Raw genomic sequence first — 16755 nt, 5'->3', positions numbered from 1 at the left:
AATAAAAGTTATTGGGTTATTGTTTATGAACAAGACAGTCAAAATGTTCTCAATTTTCCAAGTGTACACAATTATTTTCTGATGTAAACTGTGGACGAATTAACATTTTCATATTATTTTTCTTTAAACAAATTACACACGTGATAACAAATTATTTGTAACTCAAAATTTCAAGATTCACTTGATAGCAATTTATCTATTCGGTTCACATTTACAAAAGAAAAAAAAAGGAAAATATGCTTACAGTAACAGATTATGACACAAAGGTCAACAATTTTGCATATACATTGCCTTGAACGATTAACTAATTCCTTAATGTTTTAAGATGTTTTTAAGATGTAAGACAGAAACCAGTATAATGTATTTTCATGAAAATATTAGCAAATAAAAATGTAGCAAACAGCAATTGTACATAATCATCTGATGATTGTACCAAAGCATTTGCCATTTGTCCACAACAATGGGAATTTGCTTTTATGTTGTGCACAACTGACTTGATGATGTGGATGTTTTGAAAAAATATTTTCTGATCTGAGAAATGCTCAAAGAAAAACTGTAATGTAGTGTGATAGTGTTTATAGGTGTACAGACAAAACACGTTTTAAAACTACAGAAGTCCAGTAGAGGGAGAACTTGTATAACCAATCAACTTCTGGACAGAAAAGCACTTCTGTGTTACGTTAAAGCAATTTAATGTGTGATTTAAATTTAATGTAATCTTAAATTAATCTCGGGCAAACCAAACGCTTTGAGAAACAATATGTTTGCAAATGAGATCATTTGCACTTTGATATGACAAAAAATCTACTAAAAGGTATACTGATTAGTGCAACCTTAAAGAAATGACTAAAAGATACTTTGTTACATATATGTTTGTAACTTTTGTGACAGCTTGCCAGATTGGAAACAAATTCTGACTTTTAAGATGTGACACTGTGTCCAAAGTTTAGAAATAGCACATAACGAATAAATTGGCCATATTTCTCGTTTCGAAACCAATTTTGTGGACGCAAATGTTTGGTTATGATGTGCGTAATCCTCTCGCGCAGCTGAAGGACGCGCGCAGGTTGTTTGGCGGCGCGCAGAGAGGCTGAGCTCAAACTGATGCTGTGCCCTAAATATGCTAAAGAAACTCGCAAATAAGCGGAAAAAGAACACGCAAAACTCCGACGAAAGCCACGCACAACATTTGGATATTTCTTTTAATGGGAATACTGGGGAAAGTTTACATTTGGAGTGCGTAAAATGCGCGTTGAGTGGGAATTAAGAAGACTGTATATGCGTGGCATCGTGTTTTTTATTCAAAACAATTCACCTACAACATCAGTGGTCATCTGAAAATCTTCACGTTCTCTACAGGGAATATTTTCTTCAGGAATTGCGGTTACCCATCATGGATCGATTTGAGATTTTGGATTTACATCAGCACAATAAGCAGAACATGCGCGTACGCAGTGCTGCGGTCAATGGAGTTTACCTGTAAGGAAAACACTTTTATTGCATTTCAACAGGGTAAAGTTAACTAAAAAGATAAGTTACAATTTATTTATTAGAAAATTACACTTGGTTATTAGTGATAAAGGTATTCATGTTTTTTCTATTTGTTGCTGCTGGTGGATAATTAACTATATACTATATAAATCTGCGTTTGTTTTTGAATCAAATGTTCATAATAGTCTTTTTTAAAGAAATATTTTTGGATGTATGGGATGTTTGATCTGACCTTTATAGTTTATTTAGGTTTCTTTAATGCTCTTAAAAATAACTTTTAAATGACCTCTGTTGTTGTTCTTTCTTTTTAAAGCTTTTCATCAAATACCTGTTTTCAAAACTTTTATTTTAAAGACAGAAAATAGCACCTACAAAGATTTGTTTATCTGCCCTTTATCCTCATTTGTCTCCATCACTTGTTGGATGGTTGGAGTTTAGCAGCCAATTCAGATTTAGCCAATTCAGATGGCCTGCAGGCAATGCAAAATGGCTGAGCAGTATCCATGACCCCTCCTATTTAATGATCCCTAATAGATCTGCTGGTTTCATCAAGAGAACAGGGACACTGAAGGTAGACTGAGCAGAGAGATTAATTTCTTTTCTTTATGAAATTCTTTTAGTCATTTATTCTTTTCATAATTTTCAATTATTAAATCAATATTTTTTAGATGTAATCATTTTAATCTGTTAAGGCATAATTTCTTCTTGGAAAAGAAGGTTTTAATATCTTTGGGAAATCATATAAAGTTGTCCAATTTCTATGGTAATGTATGTTTGAACACTGAGTTAGGGTTTTAAATAATGTATAATAGTCTATAATATAAAGCTTTTCATTTGACATGCATTTGAGCTGTTCTCATCAAAAATTGCTGTGATTAGAATACTCAATAAAACAACATACTCGAACATAAAATATTAGATAAAAGAGTGCATCATTTTAATATAAAAATTATGATGCTTTGAATACCTTGAAAATATGAAAATGAAATAGCTTGAACATTATTTACTAGTCAGTAAGACTTTAGAGTGAGTGGGAGGGTCAGTTTTCACGTATACTACGGGATACCAAATTAAATTACATTTTGATGTGTGGAGTACAGACCTCACGCAGAGCAGTATGTGTGTGGGGGTGTGTGTGTGTGTGTGTGTGTGTGTGTGTGTGAGAGAGAGAGAGAGAGAGAGAAAGAGAGAGAGAGAGACAAAGATAAAGAAACAATAGGAGTACCAGTATTTTTGTGACCTTGTGGGGACATTTTGAGGTCCCCATGAGGAAACATGCCTATAAATCAAACAGAATGATGTTTCTTGAAAGTGTGAAGTAGCAGAAAGTTTTCGGTGATGGTTGGGGTTAGGGTTTGGGTTAGGGGAAGAGAATAGAATATACAGTTTGTACAGTATAAAATGCATTACGTCTATGAAAGCAAAACAAAACATGGAAACCAGAATGTGCATGTGTGCATGCGTGCGTGTATGTGTGTGAATATACTGTTAAGATGATTAACAAAATCCGGACCAAGGTAAATTCATTACATTGAAGAGAATGTGACAGTCATTTAGACCAATCTTTTACACATCTTTTAGAAGTAATGGTTTTCACACCAGGTGATGTAATTTCCGAAAGCTTTTCTTTAGCCCATCTAGTAGAGCATTGATTCCCAGTGAGCACATATACTGATAAATGAAGACAGACAGACATACAAATAGACAGACAGTCAGACATTTATACATGCAGATAGATGGATAAACAGACAGGCAGACAGACAGACAAAGAGACAGACAGACCAACAGTTATACAGACAGACAGACAGACAGACAGACAGATAGATAGATAGGCAGACAGACAGACAGACAGACAGGTAGACAGAGAGACAAGTAGATAGACAGACAGACAGAGATACAGACAACCAGACAAATAGATGGACAGACAGACGGTAGACAGACAGACAGACAGACAGACAGACAGACAGACAGATAGATAGATAGGCAGGCAGGCAGACAGACAGACAGACAGGTAGACAGAGAGACAAGTAGATAGACAGACAGACAGAGATACAGACAACCAGACAAATAGACAGACAGACAGACAGGTATACATACAGATAGACAGTTAGAACCTGTTTTGTCTGTCTCTCTCTCTACCTGTTGATCCATCTGACAATCTGTTTACCTGTCTATTTATCCATCTATCTGTATGTATAACTGTCTGTCTGTCTGTCTGTCTGTCTGTCTGTCTGTCTGTCTATCTAACTGTTAGATAGACAGGTAGACAGAAGACAGACCGACTGACAGATAGACAGACAGTCAGACAGTTATACATACAGATAGACGGATAAATAGACAGGTAGACAGATTGTCAGATAGGTAGACAGAGAGACAGACAAAACAGGCAGACAGACAAATAGACAGACAGACAGACAGACAGTTATACATACAGACGATAGACATACAGATAAACAGGTAGATAGACAGGTAAACAGAGAGACATAGACAATTATTTAAAAAACAGCTAAAATAACACAAAATGTCCCAATATTTATGGACATGGACCTAAAAGAAGACAGACAGACTGGCAAAGAGACAGGCAGATAGTTATAGATACAGATAAACAGACAAAAATACAGACTGACAGGTATATACAGACAGACAGACAGACAGACAGACAGACAGACAGAAAGACAGACAGATAATGTATTTAGCTGGCTTTCCTGCACATGGGCAGTCTGTTCCATTGTCTAGACAAAAGGGGTATAAAATACTGATAAAGTGGATGATCTGGGTCTTTAAGATTGTATGTGCCTTGCAATGGCATATGTCCAATATATTAGGAGTAGGGATACAGTTCATTTTACTTGCTAATTGGGTTATCTTCAACAATTGTGTTCTTATTAGTAACTGTTAGCATGGAAGAAACAAATGTATAGCATTTATTACACTGTAAATCTCTTTGGGTAACTTTGGGTCCACTTTAATTGAATGTACATGTTTTGTTTTACAATACTATAAATGGTTGTAGCAGTAACAGCATAAACAAGCGGCTTCCGTGGTCAACACGTAACTTCCGGTAAACTCCGCTAAGAATAAATAACAACAAAGTCAGATTACCTAGAAAACCAAAACATTTCTTATTTTCGACAAGGCATTTGTTCAAGAGTTCAGTTTAGCAACTAGTCAGACCATCAAACAAATTGAAACTGAAAGTAAAGTTCTGACCGATAAAACTGTCTATAGGACTACACACGCGCACGCACGCAGGCAAACTGGTTTCCATGTTTTATGGGGACATTACATAGATGTAATGGTTTTTAAACTGTACAAACAGTATATTCGATTCCCTTTCTCCTACTTCAGATTTTCAATAAACATCATTCTGTTTGATTTATAAGCTTGCTCCTCATGGGGACTTCAAAATGTCCTTTACTGGACATCTGGTTCCCACAACGTGATAATTACCAGGTACACACACACATACGCATGCACACACGTACGCAGGACATACCAGTCTATGTCCACATTTGTCTTTTTAGGATTCGAATGGTCCTTGTTATGGCTGTAAAAGATTCAGTATTACAGAATCATAGGTCTGTTATTTTCAATGAGAACAAATGCAATCTGGCAGACATTTTTATCCAAAAAAGCAAAAAATAATGAACAAATGAAAAATTTTGTATTACAAGCACCTAACCATCATTAACCAGCATGGGAATTCAGGTTGCTTATTTATATTCAGTTCAGAGATTTTAATACAACGATCCACCCGCTGAGGTCAGGAACATTTATAAGAAACTCTGCTTCTTAATGTTTGTCTGAAGCGAGACAGCTGAGTTATTCTCTACAGCTGTAAGCCACTTTGACGCTGTCAGTTACATAATAGTTTCTGGCTCCGTTCTGCAGAGAAGAGTTGAAAACATGTCTGCGAAAGGAATAGGACCCTTCCTTCTTAAAACTAATCTGGAGACAAGCTCACTCAAGGTCCTGAGCCTTAACTGGAGGTGGATATTATTCATGAGTCATCATTTTGGCTAACATAACGTCTGACGCCATGTGACTCTGATGTCTGATTTAGTTTGAGGGATGTAGCAAGAGGTTGAGAAGGTCAAGTACTGGATAAGCTTTTATTCACATTAGTCGCTTCTTATACAATATGGGACTGTAGTCAATGAAGTCGCTAGTAGTTCAATGGAAAGCCAAGGGTTGTTATCTATAAATGTACAAAATCTCAAGATCTCACAAGTCACTTTTTTAGTACTAGCAACAACTGCTTTATTAGGTGCTGGTTGTACAGAAGTTAAACCCCCTCTTGCCTTCAGAACTGCCTTAATTCTTCATGGCATAGATTCAACAAGGTGTTGGAAACCGTCCTTAGAGATTTTGGTCTGTAGTGACATGATAGCATCACGCAGTTGAGATGAATTCACATGGTGCATGATTATTCTGGAAGTAGCTATCAAAAGATGGGTACACTGTGGTCATAAAAGGATAGATATTGTCAGCAATAATACTCAGGTCATATATAATACTTCCCCAATCAGATGCTCGGTTTGAACTTCAAGTTGTTTTTCACTGAAAATATAACCCAGCTAGTGGAAAAAAGTTCTAAGAACGTTCCCTGAAAGTTCCCAAGGTTCCCAAAAATGCTCTGCCAATGTAAAAAGTGTCCAGTTTTCTTTAAGTTCTAAGAACGTTTCTGTGTTGTCTGAACGTTAGAGGAATGTTACATTTTACCATTTTATATCTTTAATAAGATCATGACAAAGATCGAAGTCAATGTAAAATCAATGATTGAAATAAAATTTGATGCTCCTAATCTCATAATTAGATTGTTATACTTCAGCCTGGATTTCACAGACATATACCCATATTAATTTTAAAAATTTTCTCTATCCAGCTTGAAGTAACTTCTAGTAGAGGACGATCAGGATGAAAAGATGGCGACCATGCTCCTACCAGCGGGTCCTGACGGCTTGCGACCGTTCACTCGCGAGTCTCTGGCGGCCATCGAGCAGAGGATCAGCGAAGAACAGGCGAAGAATGCCAAAGATTACCAGGAGGACCCTGGAAACACGGAGGAGCCCAAGCCCCGGGCCGACCTGGAGGCGGGGAAGGTGCTCCCTCGTATCTTCGGTGACATTCCTACAGGACTGGTCGGAGTCCCGCTGGAAGATATCGACCCTTTCTACTTCAAAAATCAGAGGGTGAGTCAGTTTACAACTGATTATGAGTTATGAAATTCTAGTGCAGGGTTTCCCAATCCTAAAATAAGGAGACATCTAAAACATTCTTGGAGTGGGTGCTTGAGGACCAGGATTGGGAAACACTGTATCTAGTGTATATTAAATAATGAATATTCAAAATGAAAATGGTGAAATGCATGCACAGTTTCTGTGTTTAGTTGACTTATCTGTTGGGAAACATGGTATGTTTTTTGTGTGCATAAAGGCTATATATGTCACGACACTGAAGAGTTGTAAGGACAGGACGCAAACGCAAGGTTCAAAATAAATAACATTTAATAATAAAAACACGAGGGCAGACATGGTGAAGGCAGGAACACAGGAACATTAACACAGGAACAGACAGGGTATCAATGACAATGATCCAGCAGTGAGCAAACAGAAGACAGAGGTATATATACACACACAGACTAAATGACAAACAGGTGTGATGAGGCAGGTAATTAATCAATGAATGTCCAGGTGATAACAATCGGAACAGAGACAAGACATGACACGGATTAACCGTGACATTACCCTCCCCTCTACGAGTGGCTACCAGACACTCACATAAAACACAAGAAAAACAAAGTCTGGTAGCGAGAGTCCAAGGGAGGGGTGGAGGGCTTGGGGACCCTGGCGAAGCCGGCAGCCGCCGGGATGAGACCAACAGGACGGTTGGCCGGACTGCGCCAGGAGAACCGGAGCGATCGCTCCGAGAACCGAGGCAGACGAATTACCCCCCTCCTGGGAATCGTTGACGATCAGATGCCCCCGGAAATCATCTCCCATCCCCTCGCGGAACCGGAGACCCTCGGTAGCCACCCCGGGGAAATGATCGGGCGTGGTCCGTTCCGGATCCCCCTGCGAGCAGGATGGTGGTCCTCCGAGGGACCGTCGACGACGACTCAACCGTTGGGGGACCGCCTGGGCCGATCCTCCTCCCGCAGGCCCGCAGGAGCGAGCGATCGCTCACGGTGGTCCCCAAGAAACATCGGGGCAGATGGGGAAAGAACCCCGATGTCACTACTCCCCCTCGACTAAACTCCTGGGGGAGCCGCCCTCCGTGAACCTGCTGCGTCCAGTTAGGCTGGATCATTCTGTCACGACAGGGTTGGAGAGACAGGACGCAAATGCAAGGTTCAAAATAAATAACATTTAATAATAAAAACACGAGGGCAGGAACACAGGAACATGAACACAGGAACTTTAACACAGGAACAGACAGGGTATCAATGACAATGATCCAGCAGTGAGCAAACAGAAGACAGAGGTATATATACACACACAGACTAAATGACAAACAGGTGTGATGAGGCAGGTAATTAATCAATGAATGTCCAGGTGATAACAATCGGAACAGAGACAAGACATGACACGGATTAACCGTGACAATATATACTATAATTATCTTAAATATTTTTTACAATAATAATACATAATTCTTAAATTATTATTATAATTCTTATCTGTTTTAAATAAACATATGAAATTAAATAGCTGGAGAAGTGGTTGAGTTTCCATTACCCTTCAAATTGCACGAATTAAAATAGCGAATTGAAAATGCAGCGGCAACTTCGCATAAACTCCAATATATTGCAAAATACGCTCGGGTGAGGTGGTTTTAAGGCAATTTGATAAAGGAATATATCACATTTACAGGTCGCCTGCCCTGCGTAAAAGTCACATGATCATTTTTTAAAAATGCAGCGGTTTGGTATGTTTGATTGGAGGACAAGATAGTAGAGGTGTTTTTGACTTCATGTGGCGTCACAAGAACCGGCAAGCGCATAACATCATACCCCAAGAGCGATTCAGGAGTCGACTGCTCTGTATGTTTTTGAGTCGCGGGTACTTTGATGTCATCCAAATGTCTGTCTACACTGTACGATGTCGAACACACCTCGTCATGGTATTTCAATGATTATCGCTAGACAACAAAATTGTAGTCACATAACATCTGTTAATGGAAATGCAGTCATTTCGCAAAAGTTTGGCGCAAATCTTAAACTCTTTCGCCAGCATTTAAAAAAAAAGTTACCAGCCAGTGGCAGCATTTTTTTTATGATTTTCACAAAAGTTTAATGCCTTTCAGGAAATGTTTTTCTTTAAATATATAAACAAACAATATATAAAATGAAAGAATAGAATCGTACCTTGATTTGTTTTCTTTTATAACTTCTCAAATATGTGTAGGTTTCTTCAAAAATACCAAATTTTGAGCAAAAAGCTGAAATAATTGAATTTTTGTAAAAAAAACTTTTGTTAAAGATCAGATTCAGAACAATGATTAAAACATACACAGAGTTTTTGCTGTTTTTGGATTAGTGGATGCTTCAGTGTTTTATAAGTTGGGTAAGAGCGCCACCTAGTGGACAATAGCGGATGTATGGATTGCCGTAAAAATTTGTAGTTGGCAGGGAAACTTTTTTTTCTTGGTGGGGAAAGAGTTAATGGAAACGCAGCTAATGACTGTGCATCTATCTATACATTAACTGTGTTTTCTCTTTTGCAGACATTTATAGTATTAAACAAAGGAAAAGTCATCTTTCGCTTTAGTCCCACATCTGCACTCTACATCTTTAGTCCTTTTCACTGCATTCGAAGAATCTCCATACGAATTTTAGTGCATTCATATCCTTTCACAACCTAATAAGAACATATGTGTATCTGTGAGAGCTTTACAGAGTGATTTGTTGTGCACAGCTGTGTAGACATTTAGATATTTTATAATCATATAAATATAGTTTTCAAATAATAAAGCACACAAAGAATAATTTTCCTGGGGTAGCTAGCAATGCCTATTGGCAAACAACTAAAGGGGGTCGCACACAGGACGCGCAGGACCCCCTTGAGACAGCTGAAGGATTTAACAGGGCTTAATTATTAAAGTTTGATGTATACTGTAACTACACAATTTGTGCAATGATATCTTAAATTTTAGTTTGTTAAAAAGAGGTACGCTGTTACTTTTTAAGTGATCAGACTTCTGATGATGCCAGATTTTTGTCTAATGTATGATAAAAATGAGGTATATTCAAGGAGAGACATCACAGACACCGAGACCTACACTGTCAGGAAAAAATGGTTAAAAATAGTCACTGGAGCAATACTAAAAAAGTACATCTTTGCACCTAGAGTTTATATTAAAAGTACCTTAGAGGTACATATTTGTACCAAATGTATACATATCTGAAGCTAAATTGAACATATAGATGGTTTTAACATTAACAACATAAACAAACAGCTTTCGTTTAAAGGGATAGTTGGGCCAAAAATGATATTAAACCCATGATTTACTCACCCCGAAGCCATCCGAGATGCATATGTTCATCATTTTTCAGACGATGACATTTTCAGTTATTTTAGAAAATGTTTTAGATCTTTCAGTTAACCAAATGTGAAGTTATGGGGTCCACGACCTTTAAGTCCAAAAAGTGTGCATCCATCCTTCACAAAGTAAATCCAAACGGCTCCACGATGATAAACAAAGTCCTTCTGAGGGTAATCCGCACAGTTTCATTGTAGAAATATCCACATTTAAAACTTTACAAACCAAAACAACTCGCATCCGGTAATGCCGCCATCCTAGTCGCGTCCGCATTCAAGATCAGAGCTTTACGCAGCGTACGGGGTTACTTTGTTGCTGCTCTGTGCCCCCGCCCCCCTGAATTTGTCATACGTCTAGGGTGGCCATTCATGCTAGTTCCGCCGGACACGTCCCGCTCATGTTTTTGGGTTCATTTTCCGGAAGTCATGTTGGTTGACCGCATACGTCATGAAGGTTTAATATTTCGGGTTTAATTTCAGAAAAGCAACCGTTACATTTCAAGGTAAGAATGAAACTACAATGATTGTGTGTCTTAAAAGAAATTAATCTTAATTTTTTTATGTATTTTAACTGCAATGTGATGACGTATGCGGTCAAGCAACGCGACTTCCGGAGAACGAACCCGAAAACATATTCGGGACGTGTCCGGCGGAACTGGCACGAATTGCCACCCTACATACGTCACTAAGAAAAGTGAGTACACTACGCTAATACTCTCTCCTGAATACAGAGGAGTCTAAGATGGCGGCACTACCGGAAGCTAGTTATTTTGGTTTATAAAGTTTTAAATATGGATATTTCTACAACAACACCGCGCGGACCCCCCTCAGAAGACCCCTATCCATCATCCTGGAGCCGTTTGGATTCCCCTTGTGAAGGATGGACGCACATTTTTTGGACTTGAAGGTCGTGGACCCCATAACTTCACATTTGATTAATTGAAAGATCTTAAACATTTTCTAAAATATCTGAAAATGTGTTTGTCTGAAAATAGAGTAACGCGAGTAACGAACTCATTTAAATTTCAGTAATTGTAATTGCGTTACTTGATTTAAAAAAAAATTATTTAAAAAAATACTTTGTTACATGCTCGTTACTGCTAAAAGTAGTGGAATTACAGTAACAAAGTAACGCGTTACTCCCATCACTGGTTATTGTGTAAAATTAATGTATACAAAGTATAAACATCCCTTCACATAGTGTTCCGTTGATCCATGATCGCCTGTTATTTTCGAGAAGGTATTTGTTCCAGAGTTCACTTTAGCCATTAGCCAAACCATTAAACAAACAGAGACCGGAAGTTAAGTTTCTTATGTGTCCAGATGCGTAACCGCGACAACGCACATGCATCTGATGAAACGTCATTTAACGTGTAATGCACAGCATGGGCCATTTTTTTTTGACAGTATAGTAGTAACCCAGTAGTAACCGTCTAACCACCACCAATCCCAAATGCAATTGCTTTGGGAAAGCACCACTTTAACAAAATATTGATTTTGGCACACAAGTTATATTATCAATGCACAAATGTTATTCAGCTGCCCACACTATGTGAAAAATCTCAAATATTTACCATTTCCTCTTATCCGAATGCAATTCTATTGGATCTCATTTCTGAAACAGCTTTGTGATGTTCTTCCCTGGCATTGCAATGCCAGCCAAATCCCTTGATATTCCTCTTCTAATTCCCTAAATGAAATAAGAGCAAAGTGATTTGGTGTCATGTGACAGCACAGATGTGTTTTGCACAGTCACACCTAACAGGCTGTCGGCTGTTTCTGCACAATTATAACTTTACAATGTAGCAAGAAATGCATAGAGATGTTAAAAGTAAGATCTATACAATCACATTGTCACTGCATGTACGGTCATAATGCTTTACAAAGGTACATATCTTGACCATTTTGTAGACCAGAAGTAACATGCATATTTATGAATGACATAAAACCAGATGTATTTATGTGATTAATGATGTAAACTATTCTTGCTACTATCAGAAAGTGCATAACCTAATATTAAGTTAGTAAGATTTTAAACATTTGTGTTTTATTAAAGTATATTTTTAACACAAATTACTTGTAAAATTTCCCCTTCATAATTTGAAATATATTGTTGCGTATACAAGTCAAATCAAGCTTCGTCTCTGGCTATATACAGTGCGTGTATTATTGGCAGTTCAGATAGGGCAGTCACGTGTATTATCCCCAAATACCAAAGGCTCAGAAAATCCCCACCCATGTTATGGCTCAAATACATAATACAGAAAACAGGGCAAAGGAACAGCTGCTTGACTATCAATAGGGTAAAATCCTTATATCTGACCCTGGACCACAAAACCATAAGTCTTAATTCAGCCATAAGTCTTAAAGGGGTAATATTATGAGATTTTTTTTAAGATGTAAAATAAATCTTTGGTGTCCCCAGAGTGCTTATGTGAAGTTTTAGCTCAAAATACCCCACAGATCATTTATTATAGCAAGAAAAAAATGCCACTTTGTAGATGTGAGCAAAAATGTGCCAATTAGGGGTGTGTCCTTTAAAATGCAAATGAGCCAATAAAATGCAAACACTGATTGCAATGATGGTTGAAATTGAAACTCAATTGTGCTGTCAATTATTTTTTCTCTATCTTTTTCTCTCTGCACTAAAAGGCAGTGCTGTGGTTGGATATTGCAGATTAAGGGGTGGTATTATTGTAATTCGCCTTGCTACCTACCTCACAAAATCTGAATGACCCAATTTCTTAGATGCTTCCAAAAAAAATGGCTTACCCAAACAAAGTTGCTGAGTTGATCTTCTTTTACATTTTCTAGCTTGATGGAAGCACTGGGGACCCAATTATAGCACTTAAACATAGAAAAAGTCAAATTGTCACGCTATGACCTCTTTAAGTAGCACAGTTAGATTTGTAGCAATAGCCACTAATAAACTCTATGGGTCAAAATGATAGATTTTTCTTTTATGCCAAAAATCATTAGGATATTATGTTAAAATCATGAAGATATTTTACACATTTCCTACAGGAAATATCACAACTTTATTTTTGTAAGTGAATGCAGTTGCTAATGTCTTCATTTGGACAACTTCAAACGCAGTTTTCTCAATAATTTTTTTTTTGCACGCTTTTCAGATTCCAGATTTTCAAATAGTTGTCCTATCCTAACAAACCATACATCAATGAAGCTTATTTATTTAACTTTCAGATTATGTATAAATGTCAATAAAAAAAGTTTTGTGGTCACATGTTCTCTTTTACACCGCAAAGCTCTCTTTTACACTGATGTATACAATATTACTGCTTCCAGATGCTTTAATATTTAAGATACATTCAGTGAAATATTGAATTCAGTTCAACAGTGAATGCCGATATTTTCCTTAACCTGTTTACTTTGTTCAGCTTGTTTATCATGTGCACAATTTTGACAAACTGCTGCTTCATGGCGATGTCAGATCCTCCACAGTGGACCAAATACCTAGAGTAAGTGACTCCTTTATTCTTATAACAATACTTTACACTGTTTAACACTTAAAGTCAAATATAATTTATGTTACCACTGCTATTGTGATTGCATAATGCTGACCTCTCTGTTTAAAGATATTATAAAGTGCTGATAGTCTATTGTGTGCATGTGTTCCTTCTGTATACTCTCAAAAAAGGTACAAAAGTGGTCACTGGGTCTGTACTCTTTCAAAAAGTACATCTTGGTACCTAAAGGGTGCATATTAGGTACATATTGGTACCTCAACGGTACATATCTATAACTAAATGGTGGGACCTTTTAAAAGGGTACAGTCCTTTTCTGACAGTGTACTTTGGAGGTAAACAAAATAAAATGACATGAATGCACTGTAATGTATCCATCATAAAAACACAGTTTGTGCTTTATAATGCTTCAAAATGCTTTTCACCTTTGTTAGGGTCCTGATAGCTGCATTGGTAAGAGTCTCTGTAAACCTGTTCTCATTCTGCCACAGCATCTGCAATTAAACATACCCATGATGTCACTTCCTCAGCAAGCAATTTTGAAAGAGACGTCTTATAGGCGTTCGAAAAGGGGGCTGTCACTGAAAATTTAATATGAATGCAAAAACCTTGTGATCACTGTTGACTTTGCAAATGACATTAAAAAGTTATTTTGTCCAGAAGTGGGTTACTCATAGCCAGACTACTTTTATTGGGTCTATAGTTAACCTAGACCGTGAAATGACGGCTATTGCTTGCTGGGTTACTGTTATGCTTAAAAGAGTTAAATTACACTGCATAGTGCACCTATACAATATTTTATCTTTATTAATATTTAATGATGACCTTTGCTCATTTTAAAGAGAAATTCATGCATGGATTTGAACATAAGGAAACTGAATATAAGCATGCAGCATGTTGTACAGTGCATACCTTTTAACAAGAAATAAGTCATTGGGGGAAATGCATGAATCTAGCTAGATTATGTACAAATCCTTTCTTTTCAAATATGTTTCCAGTATGCTGGTTCATTCATGGTAGGGCTGCATAACAACTAATCGCAATAATCGTTTGCATAAGAAACGTCATATATGTGTGTGTTGTGTATAATAATTCTGTATATGTATATATAAATACACACACATGCATGTATATATTTAAGAAATATTTACATACATTTTTATATATAATTTATATTATATATAAATATGAATACTTAATATATACACATTTTTTAACTTAAGATTATACATGCACTTGTGTGTATTTATACATAGAGAATTATTATACACAACACACACATATATATGATGTAAAACTTTTATTTTGCAAATGATTAGTTGTGATTAGTTGTTATGCAGCCCTAATTCATGGCATGGTCTTACATGCCTACTAACAAATGTACACGGCATTTATAGCTCAGCCATGTTTTGTCTTGTATTTATTCAGGTATACATTCACCGGCATTTACACCTTTGAGTCTGTCATTAAGATCTTGGCCAGAGGTTTCTGTCTAGAGTCCTTCACATTCCTCCGAGACCCCTGGAACTGGCTGGATTTCACTGTCATTGTCATGGCGTAAGTATGGACTTTTAGTCTCGCTAGATTATCCTGCTAACAGAAAGATTAAGGACCATTTGGCACAAAAAATATGTCATCCTTTACTCACCCTTATGTTGTTCCAAGTTTTTCCTCTGTAAAACACAAAACAATATTTGCTTATTTGCACTTATCAAAAGTGGAGTGTGTTGCTGTAAGTCAGCTCAATAAAACCCAAGAGTTGCACAGGAAAAGAAGAGAAAATAAAGTGAAATTAAGGGATGCAGGTAACCAGAAACAGATTTGTCAGGTGACCTAAATTTTCAGCATTATTGTTGAACCAAATCAGGGGCTCAGATTAACAAGAGAGAGAGAGAGAGAGAGAGAGATAGACTATTAAATGCATAACTTTCTGAAGTTTGTTTTTTCAAGCTGTTTTGAGGGTCTCTTTCTCATGCATCCAAACATTTCAATATTTAAATGGTTTAGAAAGTTTTATAGAGCACTATGAATGGCTTTGCTTTAGTGTCAGTAGGAAGGATGACTTTGGCCCTTGTGAAAAATGCTGTTAAGTGATGCCATGATTTGATTATTTTTATTATATAAATGAAATCAGTATATGTAGGAAGTTTTCTGGTTGTTTCAAGCATCTTGAATGTCTACATTTTATTAAAATTGTTAATATTTATCTTTATGTGATCAAAGAATGACACGATGACATTGAGATCAGATCTGTGTTTTTATCATGTTTATATAAAAATCTCATGTGATTGTTCCAGTTAATAGCAATGTTTGGAAATCTATATTGCCATTTCCTTTTTTGGGGAAGCATCTATTAGGCTTTCGACTGCAGAGTAGTGTATATTTCAATATGTTTGTATATTTTACTTACTTCATTGTTATTTTGCTACTGCAGTACTATGATGTTTTATCATTAACTATTATACATAGAGACAGCTCACATTATTTTCTGTAAGCAGACACTACTGCCACCAAAACAGCATCTCTGTTATTAATTCAACAAAATGATCAAAGCTCACAAGGCTCAGCTGATTGGATTATTTCGGTTTACGCCTGTGTTAAGTCACTTTGAAGCAGATTTCAGATGATGTCACTTCCTGTAGATTAAGCTTCTAGTAGGCAGCACTGTTAAAACAGATTAAAACAAACTAACATGGAAAGATTTTTTAAAAACGGCTTAATATTCTAGTAAAACAAAGTATCCTAGTTCAATGCCTTGAACTAGTATAAATAAATGTAAAAATACACACTCTTAAAGAGCAACCACAAGACTTTAATATTATATGATGTGATTAGCATATAAGTGCGATTCAATCACTTATAAACATTATCTTATTATAGAATTAAAACAATAGAAAATAACATATTGCACAAAATAAATTGGACAGATTCAGCAGCTTTAAAGTATTTTAACTCACATTAAAGGGTTAATTTATCAACAAAAAATGTCATTGTTTACTCACCCCCATGTCATTCAGACTTTTATTAAATAATGGATCATATTTTGGGGTGGGGGGGGGGTTCACCAAACCCTTTTGTACACCGTTAAGACACTTGGAATGACATGAGTCTAGTTACTTAATGATGCTTTGCTGTCCTTTTAAACATTGGAAATGAAACAAAGCAATGAGGGTTTGAACCAGAGTTTGAATTGAGGGGGGCTGGGGTGGTCCCGGACCTCCTATAAGCATTGAGGGATC

At 36.8% G+C, this 16755-nt stretch overlaps 2 protein-coding genes and 1 long non-coding RNA gene across 4 annotated transcripts in view; 2 read left to right on the top strand and 1 right to left on the bottom strand.

Moving 5' to 3' along the window:
• Nucleotides 1–992: 992 nt before the first annotated feature.
• Nucleotides 993–9393, top strand: LOC141368765 (sodium channel protein type 2 subunit alpha-like). 2 transcript variants are annotated; one of them, XM_073872880.1, is made up of 3 exons: nt 993–1479; nt 6377–6683; nt 9217–9384. In XM_073872880.1, exons 2-3 carry the CDS (start codon nt 6417–6419, stop codon nt 9352–9354), a joined length of 405 nt encoding a protein of 134 aa, XP_073728981.1. In that variant the 5' UTR covers nt 993–1479; nt 6377–6416; the 3' UTR covers nt 9355–9384. The 2 variants fall into 2 exon arrangements, with proteins under 2 accessions (XP_073728981.1, XP_073728982.1); XM_073872881.1 differs by lacking the exon at nt 993–1479 and having other exon boundaries at nt 6391–6683; nt 9217–9393.
• Nucleotides 4739–15372, bottom strand: LOC129441767 (uncharacterized). The gene is made up of 5 exons (XR_008643668.2): nt 15165–15372; nt 13942–14010; nt 11606–11721; nt 6436–6667; nt 4739–5951 (listed from the first exon to the last, which is right to left on the bottom strand). It is a non-coding gene; the product is annotated as an uncharacterized lncRNA (long non-coding RNA).
• scn12aa (sodium channel, voltage gated, type XII, alpha a) overlaps nt 13404–16755 on the top strand; it is a 40914-nt gene continuing 37562 nt past the window's right edge. Inside the window, exons 1-2 of the mRNA XM_055201442.2 lie at nt 13404–13510; nt 14945–15073. Coding sequence (XP_055057417.2) covers nt 13440–13510; nt 14945–15073 — 200 coding nt within the window. The 5' untranslated portion in view covers nt 13404–13439. The remainder of the gene's footprint in view (nt 13511–14944; nt 15074–16755) is intronic.

This window comes from Misgurnus anguillicaudatus, chromosome 2 (genome assembly GCF_027580225.2).
Source record: "Misgurnus anguillicaudatus chromosome 2, ASM2758022v2, whole genome shotgun sequence".
Taxonomy (NCBI): Eukaryota; Metazoa; Chordata; class Actinopteri; order Cypriniformes; family Cobitidae; genus Misgurnus; species Misgurnus anguillicaudatus.
Note: the sequence above shows the minus strand (reverse complement) of the source record. Positions and strands in the feature narration are given on the sequence as shown.

What these genes read in the sequence shown, in the direction of transcription:
- LOC141368765 (XM_073872881.1), top strand. Translation starts at nt 6,417, where the DNA reads ATGGCGACCATGCTCCTACCAGCGGGTCCTGACGGCTTGCGACCGTTC. An exon ending in TCTACTTCAAAAATCAGAGG is followed by an intron (nt 6,684 to 9,216) that starts GTGAGTCAGTTT and finishes TCTCTTTTGCAG; the next exon opens with ACATTTATAGTATTAAACAA.